The sequence below is a fragment of the Dama dama genome, chromosome 2 (assembly GCF_033118175.1).
Source record: "Dama dama isolate Ldn47 chromosome 2, ASM3311817v1, whole genome shotgun sequence".
In the NCBI taxonomy this organism is placed as follows: Eukaryota; Metazoa; Chordata; class Mammalia; order Artiodactyla; family Cervidae; genus Dama; species Dama dama.
Genome location: NC_083682.1, coordinates 31,993,807 through 32,012,386, shown reverse-complemented (window position 1 = coordinate 32,012,386; position 18,580 = coordinate 31,993,807). Strand labels below are relative to the sequence as shown.

Sequence of the window (18,580 nt, the reverse complement as noted above, 5' to 3'; positions counted from 1 at the left end):
TGGCTCCAGGGACCAGTTTCGTGGAAGACTACTTTTCCATGGATTAGGGGCAGGGGAGTGGGGATGGTTTGGGGATGACTCAAGTGTATTACATTTATTGTGCTATTGATAATCTATATTAGCAGTTACTCCCCAGCACTGGCATCATTGCTTTGACTCTACCTCCGATCAGGCATTAGATTCTCATAAGGAGCACACAGCCTAGATTCCTCATGTGTGCAGTTCACAATAGTGTTTGTGCTTCTGTGAGAACCTAGTGCCGCTGCTGATCTGACAAGAGGTGGAGCTCAGGCAGTAGTGCAAACAATGGAGAGCGGCTATAAATACAGATGAAGCTTTGCTCACTGGCTGGCTTGTTTGCTTGTCCACTGCTCACCTCCTGCTGTGTGGTCCGGTTCCTAACAGACCATTGACTGGTACTGGGCTGTTGCCCTGGCGTTGCGGACCCATGGATTACAGCAATCAGAGGATTAAAAAAAAAAAATCTGATTAAAGAAATAAATTTCCAAGGATTAAAAAATGCACATAAAGGTAGATTAATGATATAAAACATAAAGACATATGGAAGGTAAAAGAATAAATGATATAAGACATTATCCAGTGAAATTCAGGAAGAACTAGAGGATTAAGACATTAGAGTAGAAAAAATAAAGGAATAATGGAAGAAAAATCTCTCAGCTAAAGAAAGGTATGAGTCTTCAGATGAAAGAGCCTACTAGTTACCAAGTCAGATAACTGTAAAGAGAACCAAGAATAAAGAGAAATATTTTCAAAGCTTTCAAAATAAAAACACAGCTAATGTGGCTCATTAGCAGTAGTGGTCAAAGGAGCAGTATTTTCAGAGGTAAGAGGAAAATTATTTAGAACCAAGAATTCTGTACCTAATCAAACTAGCTTTCAAGCATGAGGTTAACATAAAGGTATGTTTGAACATGTGATGATCTAGTTTACCACCCTTGGAAAGGCTAAACACTAAATATTAACAATAATTACTTGTTGGGTAAATCAAATCCTTTACGATTATATAGTGAAAGTGACAAATAGATTCAAGGGATTAAATCTGATAGACAGAGTGCCTGAAGAACTATGGATGGAGGTTCGTGACATTGTATAGGAGGCAGTGATCAAGACCATCGCCAAGAAAAAGAAGTGCAAAAAGGCAAAATGGTTGTCTGCAGAGGCCTTACAAATAGCTGAGTAAAGAAGAGAAGCTAAAGGCAAAGGAGAAAGGGAAAGCTATACCCATTTGAATGCACAGTTCCAAAGAATAGCAAGGAGAGATAAGAAAGCCTTCCTCAGTGATCAATGCAAAGAAATAGAGGAAAACAATAGAATGGGAAAGACTAGCGGTCTCTTCAAGAAAATTGGAGATACCAAGGGAACATTTCATGCAAAGATGGGCTCAATAAAGGACAGAAATGGTAGGGACCTAACAGAAGCAGAAGATACTAAGAAGAGGTGGCAAGAATACACAGAACTATACAAAAAAGATCTTCATGACCCAGATAATCACGATGGTGTGATCACTCACACTCACCTAGAGCCAGACGTCCTGGAATGTGAAGCCAAGTGGGCCTTAGGAAGCATCACTATGAACAAAGCTAGTGGAAGTGATGGAATTCCAGTTGAACTATTTCCAATCCTAAAAGATGATGCTGTGAAAGTGCTGTACTCAATATGCCAGCAAATTTGGAAAACTCAGCAGTGGCCACAGGACTGGAAAAGGTCAGTTTTCATTCCAATCCCAAAGAAAAGCAATGCCAAAGAATGTTCAAATGACCACACAATGCACTCATCTCACACGCTAACAAAGTAATGGTCAAAATTCTCCAAGCCAGGCTTCAACAGTACATGAACTGTGAACTTCCAGATGTTCAAGCTAGATTTAGAAAAGTCAGAGGAACCAGAGATCAAATTGCCAACTTCCATTGGATCATCGAAAAAGCAAGAGAGTTCCAGAAAAACATCTACTTCTGCTTTATTGATTAGACCAAAGCTTTTGACTGTATAGATCACAGCAAACTGTGGAAAATTCTTCAAGAGATGGGAATACCAAACCACCTTATCTGCCTCCTGAGAAATCTGTATGCAGGTTAAGAAGCAACAATTATAACTGGACATGGAACTACAGACTGGTTCCAAATTGGGAAAGGAGCATGTCAAGGCTGTATATTGTCACCCTGCTTATTTAACTTATATGCAGCGTACGTCATGCAAAATGCCAGGCTGGATGAAGCACAAGCTGGAATCAAGATTGCCGGGAGAAATATCAATAGTCTCAGATATGCAGATGACACCACCCTTATGGCAGAAAGCGAAGAACTAAAGAGCCTCTTGATGAAAGTGAAAGAAGAGAGTGAAAAAGTTGGCTTTAAACTCAACATTCAGAAAACTAAGATCATGGCATCTGGTCCCATCACTTCATGGCAAATAGATGGGGAAACAGTGTAAACATTGGCAGACTTTATATTTTTGGGCTCCAAAATCACTACAGATGGTGACTTCAGCCATGAAATTAAAAGACGATTACTCCTTGGTAGAAAAGCTATGACCAACCTAGGCAGCATATTAAAAAGCAGAGACATTACTTTGCTAACAAAGATCCGTCTAGTCCAAGCTATGGGTTTTCCAGTAGTCGTGTATGGATGTGAGAGTTGAACCATAAAGAAAGCTTAGCATGGAAGAATTGATGCTTTTGAACTGTGGTACTGGGGAAGACTCTTAGATCCAACCAGTCCATCCTAACTGAAATCAGTCCTGAATATTCATTGGAAGGATTGATACTGAAGATGAAACTCCAATACTTTGGCCACCTGATGCAAAGAACTGACTCATTTGAAAAGATCCTAATGCAGGGAAAGATTGAACGCAGGAGGAGAAGGGGACAACAGAGGGGGAGATGGTTGGATGGCATCACTGACTCAATGGACATGAGTTTGAGTAAGCTCCAGGAGCTGGTGATGGACAGGGAACCCTGGCATGCTGCAGTCCATGGGGTTGCAAAGCCTTGGACACGACTGAACGACTAAACTGAACTGACCTGTTGGGTTGATGATAATTAAGAATATTCACTTAAAAATTCTTTTTACCCAAGCATTAGATTGAAAAATCAGTTAGGACTGAAATGCTAGTAACTAATAGTTGTCATTCTGGGGTTTTCCTTCACTGTTGTCTTTGAAATTTCTTTGCATTTCTGTGTTGGTCTTCTTAACAGTTACTTCTCATCTATTTGTCTTTGCCTCCTTTGCTAATCCTGCCTCCTTTCCTATTTTCCCCAACCTTCTGGGTTTAATGGCTTTAACAGGCCATTATTTATTATAGTTCTAATGAGATTTTAAGAAATAGATGCCTATGTTCAATCCGCCATCTTTATCAGGCATTCCTGAGGAATTTTTGCTTTTAACTCCTTACATATCTGTATTATATAAAATGTAAGATAAGAACCTGCTGGTTAACTTAAAAATTTTTACTTTTAAAAGGTAGCATTATTGATTGTTATTTATGTACCGTAAAATTCATCCATACTACTTGAACTGTACAATTCAATGATTGTATTAAATTTATAGACTTGTGCAGCTGTCTCTACAATCTATTTTTGGAATATTCCCATCACCACAAAGAATTCCCTAGTATTCTTTTACAGTTCATTCAAACTCCCATGCCCCCCCCCACAAAAAAAAACTCCCATGCCCAACCCTAGGAAACCACTGATATTCTTTCTGTCTATATAAACTTACATTTTCCAGACATTTTATGTAAATGGACTCATAGACCATGTAGTCTTTTGTGTCACTGGCAGTTTTTAAGTTATGTCCTGCACTGGAGGTCCTGTTAGAATCTATGAGGATGCCAAATTTCCTTACTTAGTATGTCAAATGTGGTAAAGGCCACTCTCCCACATATAACTCTAGTATAATATTCAACTAAATAAGTTCCTTCACTTATCCCACGTTGTTCTGACATTCCTCTCTCCAGCGGCCTCAAATGGCAGCAGAAGGGGAATTGTCCATGCGTCTGTCTCCTGCATCAGATGGTGAGCTACTTTTAGGACTCACACCATCTTTTTCATCTTTGTACATTTATTTCAAAAACATCCATCACAGTATCTTACTGAGCACAAAGTAGATGGTCTGAAAATATCTGAAACTGTTGAATTATATCAGTATCTACTAAAAGGTCTCTATTGCTTCTCTGGTCCTATACTGTAATCATTTAATCTCTATCAAAAATCTCATATCTCGCTATTTTATCTCTTGAATATGTGTTGTAAACAGTAATGGTATGATCTTTTTGCCTGGACTTGCCCTGAAACCTGCCAGACTTGGCCCAGCTTTGTTATAGTTTACATGGGAAAAATCAAGTTTCTGAGATTACAGCAGATTCAGTTAGTGGTGCTGGTAAGGGTCATTCCAAGGCAAGGCAGAAGCTTAAGAAAACAGGTACCATCTGATCTGGGGAAAATCTCATTGCTTCATGAGACAAGGGTCTCCTGATGTTCTGTATCTACAGATTGAGGTGAGGGTACCCGATAGCATAAGGGATGCAGTATGTTTTGGTAAAGAAGAAAAAGGAGAGGCAAAGACCTTTCAGAACTTCTATTTACTATATCCGAAAGGACTACAGAATTATAATGACAAACTTTGTAAAATTCTGAGCTTTTGATCCCTTTCCCACATGTTGTACTTTATCCTCTCTTTAGCACAGAGAGTAAAATTCATAGAAAAGAAAGAAATATGGGCTTGTCTTCAGGGTTTGGTTTGGGGTAGGCAGGTAGAGAAGCTGTCAGTTGGTTTCCCCATCCACAAATAAGCTTTGGGCGGGAAGGAAGCCCTCCAGGGACTGAAGGGGGAGTGGTAGCTAAAAGAAGAGAGGGGAGATGGCTGAGTTCCTGAGGCCGGCTACAATGGTGGAGAGCTTGGAGGCTGATGTGTGTTTCAGAAAGTGTCAGGAGAAGGTTTCTTCTGGGAGACTGGTAACCTTGGTTGTTTAAGTTCCATGTTGGCTTAACCTAATGAATCTGGCTTTTTTCACTGTGCAGAATGTGAAGGCAGTGTCTGAGACCCCTGCAGTGCCGCCAGTTTCAGAAGATGAAGATGATGATGATGATGCTACCCCACCTCCAGTGATTGCTCCACGCCCAGAGCACACAAAATCTGTAAGTTTTTGTGATTTATTAGAGTTTGGAGGTGGGGAGTAAGGGATGGGTGCCAAGGTCTGGAAGTTTAATTCTCTGGTAGGGGTCCTTAGATTTTGGAGGTGGTGAAATAACCAAACTACCTTTATTGAAGGGTACTTTCTGTATGATTAAAGACAGGAGGTGGTGTATTTCTTTATCACTGGTTTGCAGATAGTCCCAAAGTGTCCTAAATAGTTGGTCTTTGTACCAACTTAGCCTTACTTTCTTTACAGACAGGAAGATATACAGAATTAATGTTACTTAGTGTAGAAGTAACATAAATTGTTCCAGTCTCCTAAGAAGCAACAAATTAGCCTGCTATAGACCTTTTCTTCTCAGTTAAAAGTCCAGTGTTCAGGCCCTTAAGACATTATTGATGATACTGAAAGACTCAAGAGAATTTTTAAAAACATTAGTGCTATTAATATCCTGGACATCAGGAGTGCATTTTGATGCTGGATATTGGCAGTGATTTTTATTTAACTTCCTTTGAGGTTCTTGTATTTCATAATTGCCATGGTCCTTTTGCCCTCACTTTGCATAATCTGCGTTTTACATGATTTAGCATCACTGAGCACTGATCTATCATTAGATGATACTCTACTAATGTTTCTTTGTTTGGACTTTTTATTATGACAAGAATTTCAGAATGAAAGAATGATTTAGGACTTAAACTCTGTGGTAATATAAAAAAGATTGTCTCTGAACTAGAGAATTAATGGAAGTATTCAAGCAGACGTTGGTTGACTGCGTATGGGAAATGCTGTGGAGACAATTCAAGGGGATTGTGACATTTTAGAACTATAATTTATAAGCAAAATCTGTGGAATCACCACTTGTGTAGGTTACAAAGTCACTTGAAGGAAAATGAGCTTCAGAATCAGAGAGTTGTCCAGAGATGTCACATTGGAAAGGTTTTTTTTGATTTGCAAGCATGTTCATTTAAAAAAATTTTCCCATTAAACCATGAATTCCTTATAAGTATAGGAAATATATATGTGTGTCTGTGTATGTAAATGTGTGTATATATGTATACACACACACACATAACACGCACATATGTGTGTGTTTGCAGTGCTTAACATAGTTCTTGAAAGGTTTTAGAAATGCAGTATTGAATGAACTGATAAATTTGATCTTCATAGCATTCCTTTCTAAAAAGATAATGTTAATTCCTAATTTGTAGAAGAAGAAGAAGTTGAGATTTGGAGAGGTAAATCAATCTATCCAAAGTCTCTAAGCAAAATAGCCAAAACTGAAAGCAGGTAATTGACCCCAGGTCCAGGTTATATTCCAGCATATCACAGTGGCCTTTTTTATATGAGCAGACCTGTGTTGGGAGCCAGAAAAAGAGAATGTTAGAGAGGGAAAAGGCAGGGTTCTTCCCTTCAAGGAGCCATGGCAGAACTAAAGAAGGACAAGTCATGAAATTCATGTTTAGGTGCCAGAGATATAGTTTGTTGACATGTACAAGAAATTCAAAAAAGCAAAATGGCTGTCTTGAGGAGGCCTTACAAATAACTGTGAAAAGAAGGGAAGCGAAAAGCAAAGGAGAAAAGGAAAGATATACCCATTTGAATGCAGAGTTTCAAAGAAGAGCAAGGAAAGATAAGAAAGCTTTCCTCAGTGATCAATGCAAAGAAATAGAGGAAAACAATAGAATGGGAAAGACTAGAAATCTCGTCAAGAAAATCAGATACCAAGGGAACATTTCGTGCAAAGATGGGCACAATAAAGGACAGAAATGGTAGGGACCTAACAGAAGCAGAAGATATAAAGAAGAGGTGGCAAGAATACACAGAAGAACTGTACAAAAAAGATCTTCATGACCCAGATAATCACGATGGTGTGATCACTCACCTAGAGCCAGACATCCTGGAATGTGAAGTCAAGTGGGCCTTAGGAAGCATCACTGTGAACAACGCTCGTGGAGACGATGGAATTCCAGCTGAGCTATTTCAAATCCTAAAAGATGATGCTGTGAAAGTGCTGCACTCAATATGCCAGCAAATTTGGAAAACTCAGCAGTGGCCACAGGAGTGGAAAAGGTCTGTTTTCATTCCAATCCCAAAGAAAGGCAATGACAAAGAATGCTCAAACCACTGCACAATTGCACTCATCTCACATGGTGGTAAAGTAATGCTCAAAATTCTCCAAGCCAGGCTTCAGCAATACATGAACAGTGAACTTCCAGATGTTCAAGCTGGGTTTAGAAAAGGCAGAGGAACCAGAGATCAAATTGCCACCATCTGCTGGATCATCGAAACAGCAAGAGAGTTCCAGAAAAACATCTATTTCTGCTTTATTGACTGTGCCAAAGCCTTTGACTGTGTGGATCACAATAAATTGTGGAAAATTTTTCAAGAGATGGGAATACCAGACCACCTGACCTGCCTCTTGAGAAACCTGTATGCAGGTCAGGAAGCAACAGTCAGAACTGGACATGGAACACCAGACTGGTTCCAAATAGGAAAAGGAGTACATCAAGGCTTTATACTGTCATCCTGCTTATTTAACTTATATGCAGAGTACATCATGAGAAATGCTGGGCTGGAGGAAGCACAAGCTAGAATCAAGATTGCCGGGAGAAATATCAATAACCTCTGATTCTCAGATGATACCACCCTTATGGCAGAAAGTGAAGAAGAACTAAAGAGCCTCTTGATGAAAGTGAAAGAGGAGAGTGAAACAGTTGGCTTAAAGCTCAACGTTCAGAAAACAAAGATCATGGTATCCAGTTCCATCACTTCATGGCAAATAGGTGGGGAAACAGTGGAAACTGTGGCTGACTTTATTTTTCTGGGCTCCAAAATCACTGCACATAGTGATTACAGCCATGAAATTAAAAGACGCTACTCCTTGGAAGGAAAGTTATGAGCAACCTAGACAGCATATTAAAAAGCAGAGACATTACTTTGTCTGCAAAGGTCCATCTAGTCAAGACTATGGTTTTTCCAGTGGTCATGTGTGGATGTGAGAGTTGGACTATAAAGAAAGCTGAGTGTTGAAGAATTGATGCTTTCTAACTGTGGTGCTGGAGAAGACTCAAGAGTCCCTTGGACTGCATGGAGATCCAACCAGTCCATCCTAAAGGAGATCAGTCTTGGGTGTTCATTGGTAGGACTGATTTTGAGGCTGCAACTCCAGTACCTTGGCTACCTGATGCGAAGAGCTGACTCATTTGAAAAGAGCCTGATGCTGGGAAAGATTGCAGGCAGGAGGAGAAGGGGACGACAGAGGATGACATGGTTGGATGGTGTCATCTACTTAATGGACATGGGTTTGGGTGGTCTCCGGGAGCTGGTGATGGACAGGGAGGCCTGGCATGCTGCGGTTCATGAGGTTACAGAGTCAGACACGACTGAATGACTGACCTGGTAAGAATAGAAAATTAAGAAATCACTATCCTGGAGTAGTCAGTAAAGAACTAATAGTGTCTGATCTCAATGTTTCATCTTATTTCTATTTCTACTAGCAATAAGTTAGTGGAATGTTCTCTTCCATTTCTGCCTATTATAACCATGTCCATCCTTCAAGATCCGGCTGAAAAACCCCATTTATTTGTTCAGTGATTCATGAAACTTTTACCTGAATGCTTACTTTTTGTTAGATGACTGGTTAGATATAGAAGTGCACTGATGAACGACACAGATTCTCTATCTTCGTAGAGCTTTTAGACTAACCCAAAAATTGTTGTGATATTTTTCTGAAAAAAGTGATAAATGCCTTGAAGCATCTCTTGGGGAAGGGTGGTAGAACATGTAATCACTTCTTCTGAACCTCAGTAGTATATAGATTGTTCTTTTTTTCTGATATTTGTCCTTTTCTTCCTTGCAGTTAGGACTTTCTCCAAGACTTCCTTCACAGAAATAGTGGATGGGGCAGCATTTTGTACAGCAAGGCAGAGAGCAGATTCTCATTAAATGCTTATTAAGTAAATCAATGAATAGGCAGTATAATAATACTAGCTGAAATTTGAAAGCTTAATGTCTCCTGAACGTGATGCTGCTTATTTCACACATTAATTAGTTTATTTATGGTTTATTAGCAACTCTATAAGTATCACTAACATCACTATTTTACAGACAAGGAAACTAAAGCATAGAAAAGTTAAGTAATCTGCCTAAAGTCATACAAATGGTAAGGATAAGATTTGGAATTTAAGTCCAGGCAGGCAGGTTCCAGAGTCTGTAATCTAAATAACTATATCCTATGGCCTCTCAAAGGAGAACAATTTCAGTTTTTTCTCTGTGAGCATTGAGGATTTAAAGAGGGAGTAACTCAAATGAAGGTAATGTTCAATGTTGTATTAGCAGTGAAAAGTACTATAGGAATACAGGATATTCATTTCAGCTTGGGAAAAAACAGAATTTTACAGATGAAGGGGATTCCCATCTAATGATAGGGTGTCCTTTAAACTCTTTATAGTGAGAGTTGTGTAGCTTATATTGATTATCTTAAGTGCTCAGACTCTCACTAACCCTTATTGTAAAAAGTTGAGAGCAAGGAAGATCATTCCATTCTCAGAGCCTGGGCGTAGAAGAAGAGTATCATAGATTTTGACCTAGGAGAAGAGATGAGTTTACTGAGATTTGTTCTTCTTTGGATGTTCTAACATATAAATCTAAGAGAGGCTGGCCTCACCAAATGTTTGCACCAACAATGCAGGTATACACACGGTCTGTGATTGAACCACTTCCTATTACTCCAACTCGGGATGTGGCTACATCTCCCATTTCACCTACTGAGAATAATACCACTCCACCTGATGCTCTGACCCGGAATACTGAGAAGCAGAAGAAGAAGCCTAAGATGTCCGATGAGGAGATCTTGGAGAAATTACGTAAGCACTTAGTAGGTTTTTTAATTTCCCTCTGGTGTGTGACTGGTTGAGCCCAAAGAGAATTCTGTTGCTCTAAAGATCTAGGTTCTATGCTAGGTGTATGTCAGTGGCAGCTGTGCTTTATATCTTGCCAGACTGTGCCTCTTCTCACCTGTCCCTACAGCCACCTCCTCTGTCTCACCAGCCCTGATTAGATGCTACATTAGGATGGGAATGTGATGAGAGAGTATGTGAATAGCACACTTCAGAGGCTGGGAATCACTTACCACAGGCTTGGCTTATGGAGATGACAAATAGCTTTTACTTACGATATAATCTGAAAGGTGGTGTTGAGAAAGACTGAGGCCTTGTCTAAACCTGGTGAGGAAGAGTGCTATGTTGATTATTGATGCTTCTGTTGGCAGAAGACTGATCTGCCATTTGGTATGAAAAGAAGGAAGGGAAACTAACATTTTGTGAGCCTGCAATATGTACCAAATGAACATTTATTCCTCATTTTAGGGCTGTGAAGACAGACATTATAATCCTTATTTTTTGCAGTTAAGTTATTTGAGGCTAGGAATGCTAAATACTCTGCAAAAATTCATGCAGCCAAAAACTCACAGATATGAGATTAGCATGCAGCTTGTGCTCCTGTAATCAGAGCATGCTATTTCTTGCAGTCAGGTGGGAACTCCCATTTTGCTTTCTTTAGTGATGAGGAATATTAGGGCAGCTTGTTTCTCTTTTTCAGTAATCTGCAGGAGAATTCATATGAGAAGAAAGGAATGGGTTGGCCTGTAGGCTTGAAAAAATCATCTGACAAGGCTTTTGATTTATTCTTTGAACTTATCTACTTCTAAAGAGGATTTGATGTGACTGATCTGGTGAAGTCTGCCCACTGGCATTGCTTTCTAAAGCTGAGGTTTCTGGTTTCTCAGCTTAGTGGCTTTTGATTTCATCCTGATAATTCTTATTTGACTTTTTAAAAAATTTTCACTCTTTCCAAAGTTGCCCTTGCCCAGTGTTAGTTGCTCAGTCATGTCCAACTTTTTGCAATCCCATGGACTGTAGTCCAGCAGGCTCTTCTGTCCATGAAATTCTCCAGGGAAGGGTATGGAGTGAGTAGCCATTCCCTTCTCCATGGGATCTTCCTGCTCCCAGGATGGGACCTGAGTCTTCTGCATTGCAGGTAGATTTCTTTACTGTCTGAGCCACCAGGGAAGCCTCGCCCTTCCCCAGAGCCCTTATGAAATGATGAAATAAGAAAAGCCACTTCCCTTGGCATCTATATACTCTTGTATGTATTCTTTTTTTCTGAATCAGATTTTTTTTTTAGAAACAGTAATACTTGGAACATAGAATTATGTAAAAACAGATCGACCTGAGAGTTAAGGACCCTTGGGTTGAAGCCCTAGCACAGTCATTAACTTGGGTCTTGGGCAATTTTCTACTGTTCCCTGGCCCTCCTTTTTCTCATCTTTTCAATAGGAATGTTAATACCTGTCTCATTTGTAAATCAAATAAGATAATGTATTTGAAGTATATCAAATCCTAGTAATTGATATTATTGGAAAGTGCTTTGGACTGGGAGACCAAACCTGAACTCCTAATCTTAACTCTGACACCAGTTTGCTGTGTGACCTTGAGGGGAAGTATCTTCCCTTTGGTGGGGTTCAGTTTTACCATCTCCAGAACACTTTTTTTTTGAAACTGTGAACTTTCTCATACCTCTGTGTTTTTGCACTTGAAATACTTTCTGTTGTAACCCCTTCTTGACTTTCTCTCCCTGGCAAATTCCTCCTAACCCTGTAAAAATTAGTGCAGATTCATTTCCCTTCTGAGGCTTTTCTGGTCTATGTTTCTGCTTCTTTCTGTGTCACAGCAATTATTATATGTTCATGGAACTTTATACATGGTGTCTGTTTCCTAAATGAGATTACAGCTTCTTCAGTGCAGAGACTGCCTTAACTGGGCCTCATCTGTCTCTTCATTTGTTGAACTCAAGCTAGGGCTTAGTGCATAATAAGTGAGCATATTAAAATGAGTAAATGTTTATTGAATTGATGAATTTAAAAATGAATGAATAACTTTTAGGAGATTAGAAGTGGATTAGGGTACTATTAATCAAAGTGGTAAGGAGGTGAAATTTTTGGTTGAACCTTAAGAGGGAAAGCTAAGCGCCTTAGTGTGGTTTTGGGGTATTGGAGATAGTTCTTTAATCTTTGCTGGCTCAGAGTTGGGGGAACATGGAGCTTGTTTTGTATGGTTGATCTGGGAAAAACTTATGTTCTTTATGTTATGTTATGTTCTTTATGTTCTCTGTTTCTTTCAAAGGGAGCATAGTGAGTGTGGGCGATCCTAAGAAGAAATACACACGGTTTGAGAAGATTGGACAAGGGTTAGTAGCTGCCTTTTGTTTCCCTAGAAAAGTGACTAAAAATTATGTGTGCTGATGTATATGATTTTGCTTTTGTTTTGCCTCTTATAAACCTTTTTCTTCATTCTCCACCTCACCCCTCACCCATCTGAAGGTGTTTTATTAAGCTGATCTCGGGTTTCCAGAGTTATGTTTTAATATGTGAGATGTGTGATTAGCTGACATTGTTGCTAAAAATATCCCTGCACTGAGAGTGCAAAATCCATTTATTTTCTTACTACAAAAACCTTCTTCCCAAATTATAGCTCTGTTTTTCCATATTAACCTTGTTTACCTGGTGCTGAGACTTCCCAGCACTAACATGAAATGGAAGACAGAACTTACAGACTCTTCTGCTAGTATAATGGGCCCTGTTTTTCTCGTGGATGACAGAAGTCATGTCTCTTCCTCTCTGGTTCCTTTTCTGCATCTTGACCTCAATGTACTGATTCAGCAAATCTTAGCTGAATCTCTGTTTAGGTGCCATGAGTACAGTTATGAATCGGACCGTGTCTGCTTTCAGAGAGACCCTCATATCTACAGAAGGAGATAGACAGTCAAACAAAAAAATTATAATATACTGTGATAAGTCTTAAAAGTGTTTTTAAGCAAGAGAAGCCAGATATAAAAGAGCAAATACTGTATGATTTTTTTTATATGGAGTTAAAGAACAGGCAGAACTAATACATGCTAATGTAAGTCAGAATAATGGTTGTGTCTGGGAGGATTAGGAAGTAGCATGAGGGAACCTTGAGGGGTTGGTGGTGAACATGTAGGTGTGTACATATTGAAAAATCATCAAGTTGTATACTTGAGATTTGTGCGATTAGTTTAGGTAAGTTATGCCATTAAAAAAAAAAGAATGAGATTTCTATAGAGATACCCAATTAGCTAAAATTAAAAAGAAACTGTAAAAGTATCTGGCTTGTAGAAAGTGCTCAGTGTTACATGAATGAAAACATTGTTGTTAATGAAAGCATTGAAGCTTTCTGTTTTTTCTTTCTTTTTAAATTTTTTGGTGCGCCAGGGCATCAGAAATTGTGGTACCGTAGTTGTGGCACACAGGATCTTCCTTGCAGCATGTGGGATTTTTAGGTGTGGTAGGGTGGCTTCTCTCTGGTTATGTTGTGCAATCTCCAGAGTGTGTGGGCTCTATAGTTGTGGTGCATGGGCTTCATAGTTTTTAGTACATGGGTTCTCTAGTTGAGGCATGTGGGCTTAGTTACCCTGCGACATGGGGGATCTCAATTCCCCAGCCAGGAATCAAACCTGAATCCCCTGCATTGGAGGGTGGATTCTTAACCACTGGAATGCGAGGGAATTCCTCAGTTTTCTTTCTTATGTACCGAAGAACTTCTGAAATAAGATAAAGTAATGCATAGTATACTGATGTTGTATTTTTACAGTATTCTATAGCTTACAATTGTTATTTGCATCTATTGTTCAATTTAATCCTCAAAATAGCCCTGGACTTGAGTGGATCTCCTTTTTCCCTGGTCCAGTGCTTCTGCTATTAGACATGCTTTTGTGAGTCTGACCTAGTATAAGGTAGTTAACACATTGAGAAGGCATTATTTTCCTTGCCTCTGAGTAATCTGGGATGGTATTTTCTTTAGCTAATTACACTGAGATACTAAGAATGTAGAAGAAAGGTACACAGACAAGTGTGGATAAGTCAGGTCCTATCTCTGGACATCAGTTTCTTCACTTAAGGGAGAGGGATTGTGGAATCAGGGTCTTTCACCTCCCAAACTGTTGACTGTATATCTTATATATATGGCCCATAAATAGGCACTATCTGCAAAAGTTTTGTCCTTGCTTCCTTGACAGGTCTGTTAGTGCTAAGAGAAGAATGCAGTACTTATTAAGCACCTATGCTGATGTTTCCACATTCCATTATTTTAAAACTATACATGGAGTACTTCCTTGGTGGTCCAGTTGTTAACACTTCGCCTTTCACTGGAGGGGTGCAGGTTCGATATTGCACCCCTGGTCGCAGTTGGGGCACTAAGATCCCACATTTCTCAGGGCCAAAAAAACAAAACAAAACAGAAACAATATTGTAACAAATTCAATAAAGACTTTAAAAACAGTCCACCTAAACAATTCTTAGAAGAAACAGGATGGCAGGGTAGGTGAATGTAGAGTACATCTCTCTCCATGGTATACGTCAGGAATACACCTTCAGACACAGAAGTGCATGCAGAATACCAGCTGAGAGTGGACAGGAGTACCTGACCAGTGGAAGGAATATATAGAACCATGCAAAACTCGGTAGGATGAAGCAACTAGGGGGATAAACAGGAGTGTTAGTAGGACTGGACCTTTGGCCAGTGGGGGAACTGAAGCAGGGGTCCAGTCCCCACATCGGGGCAGTTGTCTGAGCCAGAGGAGAAACATTTAAGGCTGAGAGTGAAACAGCTGATCTGTGGCAGCTGAAATGAGAATCAGACAGTCCTTGCTGCAGCCATACATACCCCAGACAGGGATGCAGGTCCCCTGGAAGGCGCAGTGGCTGGGAGTTGGAGTTTAGGGATTGTGGAGCAATCTCAGGGTGAGGGCTGCTGTTGACTAGAGAGAGACAGATGGAGGGGATGTGAGGGAGAAGATTGTGGTGGGAAATGCTGGTGGAGGAAAGCCAGGCAGCCATGGAAGCAAGGTAATACTTCTGAGTCACACATAGAGGGGTGGGGCCATCACCATAGCTTCTCTCTCTACACATGCCAACATCAGCTGCTGAACAGTAGAGAGGCTGGCCCATCAGTGCCTGACACACTGAGCTACAGAGCAGGACCCCACCCAGGGTGCCCTTTTAAGTGCCCGACGTGCTGGTGTACAGAGCAGGACCCCACCCAGGGTGCCCTTTTAAGTGCCCGACGTGCTGGTCTACAGAGTGGGACCCCAGGCAAGGGAGCCTTCTAAGTGCCTGCATGGGTGGAGCTACAGAGAAAGACTGGCCTAAGAGGCCTTCTGATCGCAAGCTGCAAGAGGCTCGAAAACAGACTCTGATAGGGCCATAACTCCTGCGGCAGAGGCAGTCCGTATCCCTGCACACTTGGCACTGCCAGGGTCCCCGAAAGCCAAGCAACTGGGTCACCTTCACGCTCAACTCTCACTGGGGCAGAGCTGCCACAGGCAAAAAAAAAGTCTTGCATCTATGCACACAGGATCGCTTTGGTAGTGTTTGACTCTTTGCGACCCTGTAATCTGTGGCCTGCCAGGCTTCTCTGTTAGGGAGGGGGTTTCTACAGGCAAGAATACTGGAGCTTATTGGCCAGTACTGGTTGCCATACCCTTCTAGAGCACTATATTTCCTGCTGCCCTAGCCACCAACTCCCCTGAGTACTTGGTGCAGCCAGAACCCCTGCAACCCGAGCAGCTCACCACCTCTACACCTGGCCCTCACGGGCAAGCCCAAGTCCTCCAGAGCAGCCTTAGGAGCAAACCCCAGTGGACGACCCACATGTAAAGGTGGAAATAAAACCACAATTGAAACCCAGGGGCAATGTGGCTAAGGAAGAAGACCCCAAACCTTCCCACCAGCTGTTCAAGCTGCAGATTAAATCCACAGGGTCAACTAGGCAAACTCTGTGTCCATGGAATATATAAAAGGACATTGGGAGCTCCCACAAAAGAAAGCACACTAGTTCTGATGGCTGTGGACATTGGAGGCAAGAACACACGGGAGTAGGACCAGATTAGACTCTGAGCCTCCCCCATAGCAGGTCCAGAGATCAGCACAGTGTTGGAGGGCATCCTAGGGAGTCTGTGACTCTTAGTGAGGGAAAGGACTCTGACAGCAGTGACTCAAGAAAAACATTTATTATTCTTTTTTTTTTTCTTTTTCTTTCTTTTTTTTTTTTTTTTATTAGTTGGAGGCTAATTAATTCACAACATTTCAGTGGGTTTTGTCATACATTGATATGAATCAGCCATGGATTTACACGTATTCCCCATCCCGATCCCCGCTCCCACCTCCCTCTCCACCCGATTCCTCTGGGTCTTCCCAGTGCACCAGGCCGGAGCACTTGTCTCATGCATCCCACCTGGGCTGGTGATCTGTTTCACCATAGATAGTATACATGCTGTTCTTTTGAAATATCCCACCCTCACATTCTCCCACAGAGTTCAAAAGTCTGTTCTGTACTTCTGTGTCTCTTTTTCTGTTTTGCATATAGGGTTATCGTTACCATCTTCCTAAATTCCATATATATGTGTTAGTATGCTGTAATGTTCTTTATCTTTCTGGCTTACTTCACTCTGTATAATGGGCTCCAGCTTCATCCATCTCATTAGGACTGGTTCAAATGAATTCTTTTTAATGGCTGAGTAATATTCCATGGTGTATATGTACCACAGCTTCCTTATCCATTCATCTGCTGATGGGCATCTAGGTTGCTTCCATGTCCTGGCTATTATAAACAGTGCTGCAATGAACATTGGGGTGCACGTGTCTCTTTCAGATCTGGTTTCCTCAGTGTGTATGCCCAGAAGTGGGATTGCTGGGTCATATGGCAGTTCTATTTCCAGTTTTTTAAGAAATCTCCACACTGTTTTCCATAGCGGCTGTACTAGTTTGCATTCCCACCAACAGTGTAAGAGGGTTCACTTTTCTCCACACCCTCTCCAGCATTTATTGCTTGTAGACTTTTGGATAGCAGCCATCCTGACTGGCATGTAATGGTACCTCATTGTGGTTTTGATTTGCATTTCTCTAATAATGAGTGATGTTGAGCATCTTTTCATGTGTTTGTTAGCCATCTGTATGTCTTCTTTGGAGAAATGTCTGTTTAGTTCTTTGGCCCATTTTTTGATTGGGTCATTTATTTTTCTGGAATTGAGCTTCAGGAGTTGCTTGTATATTTTTGAGATTAATCCTTTGTCTGTTGCTTCATTTGCTATTATTTTCTCCTAATCGGAGGGCTGTCTTTTCACCTTACTTATAGTTTCCTTTGTAGTGCAAAAGCTTTTAAGTTTCATTAGGTCCCATTTGTTTAGTTTTGCTTTTATTTCCAATATTCTGGGAGGTGGGTCATAGAGGATCTTGCTGTGGTTTATGTCGGAGAGTGTTTTGCCTATGTTCTCCTGTAGGAGTTTTATAGTTTCTGGTCTTACATTTAGATCTTTAATCCATTTTGAGTTTATTTTTGTGTATGGTGTTAGAAAGTGTTCTAGTTTCATTCTTTTACAAGTGGTTGACCAGTTTTCCCAGCACCACTTGTTAAAGAGGTTGTCTTTTTTCCATTGTATATCCTTGCCTCCTTTGTCAAAGATAAGGTGTCCATAGGTTCGTGGATTTATCTCTGGGCTTTCTATTCTGTTCCATTGATCTATATTTCTGTCTTTGTGCCAGTACCATACTGTCTTGATGACTGTGGCTTTGTAGTAGAGTCTGAAGTCAGGCAGGTTGATTCCTCCGGTTCCATTCTTCTTTCTCAAGATTACTTTGGCTATTCGAGGTTTTTTTGTATTTCCATACAAATTGTGAAATTCTTTGGTCTAGTTCTGTGAAAAATACCGTTGGTAGCTTGATAGGGATTGCATTGAATCTATAGATTGCTTTGGGTAGAATAGCCATTTTGACAATATTGAATCTTCCAATCCATGAACACAGTATGTTTCTCCATCTGTTTGTGTCCTCTTTGATTTCTTTCATCAGTGTTTTATAGTTTTCGATGTATAGGTCTTTTGTTTCTTTAGGTAGATATACTCCTAAGTATTTTATTCTTTTTGTTGCAATGGTGAATGGTATTGTTTCCTTAATTTCTCTTTCTGTTGTTTCATTGTTAGTGTATAGGAATGCAAGGGATTTCTGTGTGTTAATTTTATATCCTGCAACTTTACTATATTCATTGATTAGCTCTAGTAATTTTCTGGTAGAGTCTTTAGGGTTTTCTATGTAGAGGATCATGTCATCTGCAAACAGCGAGAGTTTCACTTCTTCTTTTCCTATCTGGATTCCTTTTACTTCTTTTTCTGCTCTGATTGCTGTGGCCAGAACTTCCAACACTATGTTGAATAGTAGTGGTGAGAGTGGGCACCCTTGTCTTGTTCCTGATTTCAGGGGAAATGCTTTCAATTTTTCACCATTGAGGGTGATGCTTGCTGTGGGTTTGTCATATATAGCTTTTATTATGTTGAGGTATGTTCCTTCTATTCCTGC

At 40.5% G+C, this 18,580-nt stretch overlaps 1 protein-coding gene across 8 annotated transcripts in view; it reads left to right on the top strand.

Annotated features, from left to right (window-relative positions):
- PAK1 (p21 (RAC1) activated kinase 1) overlaps nucleotides 1-18,580 on the top strand; it is a 165,261-nt gene that overhangs the window by 107,593 nt on the left and 39,088 nt on the right. For all 8 annotated transcript variants that reach the window (XM_061168038.1, XM_061168063.1, XM_061168045.1 and 5 more), the window contains 3 exons: nucleotides 5,039-5,155; nucleotides 9,845-10,019; nucleotides 12,336-12,399. In XM_061168038.1, the coding sequence (XP_061024021.1) occupies nucleotides 5,039-5,155; nucleotides 9,845-10,019; nucleotides 12,336-12,399 (356 nt within the window). The remainder of the gene's footprint in view (nucleotides 1-5,038; nucleotides 5,156-9,844; nucleotides 10,020-12,335; nucleotides 12,400-18,580) is intronic.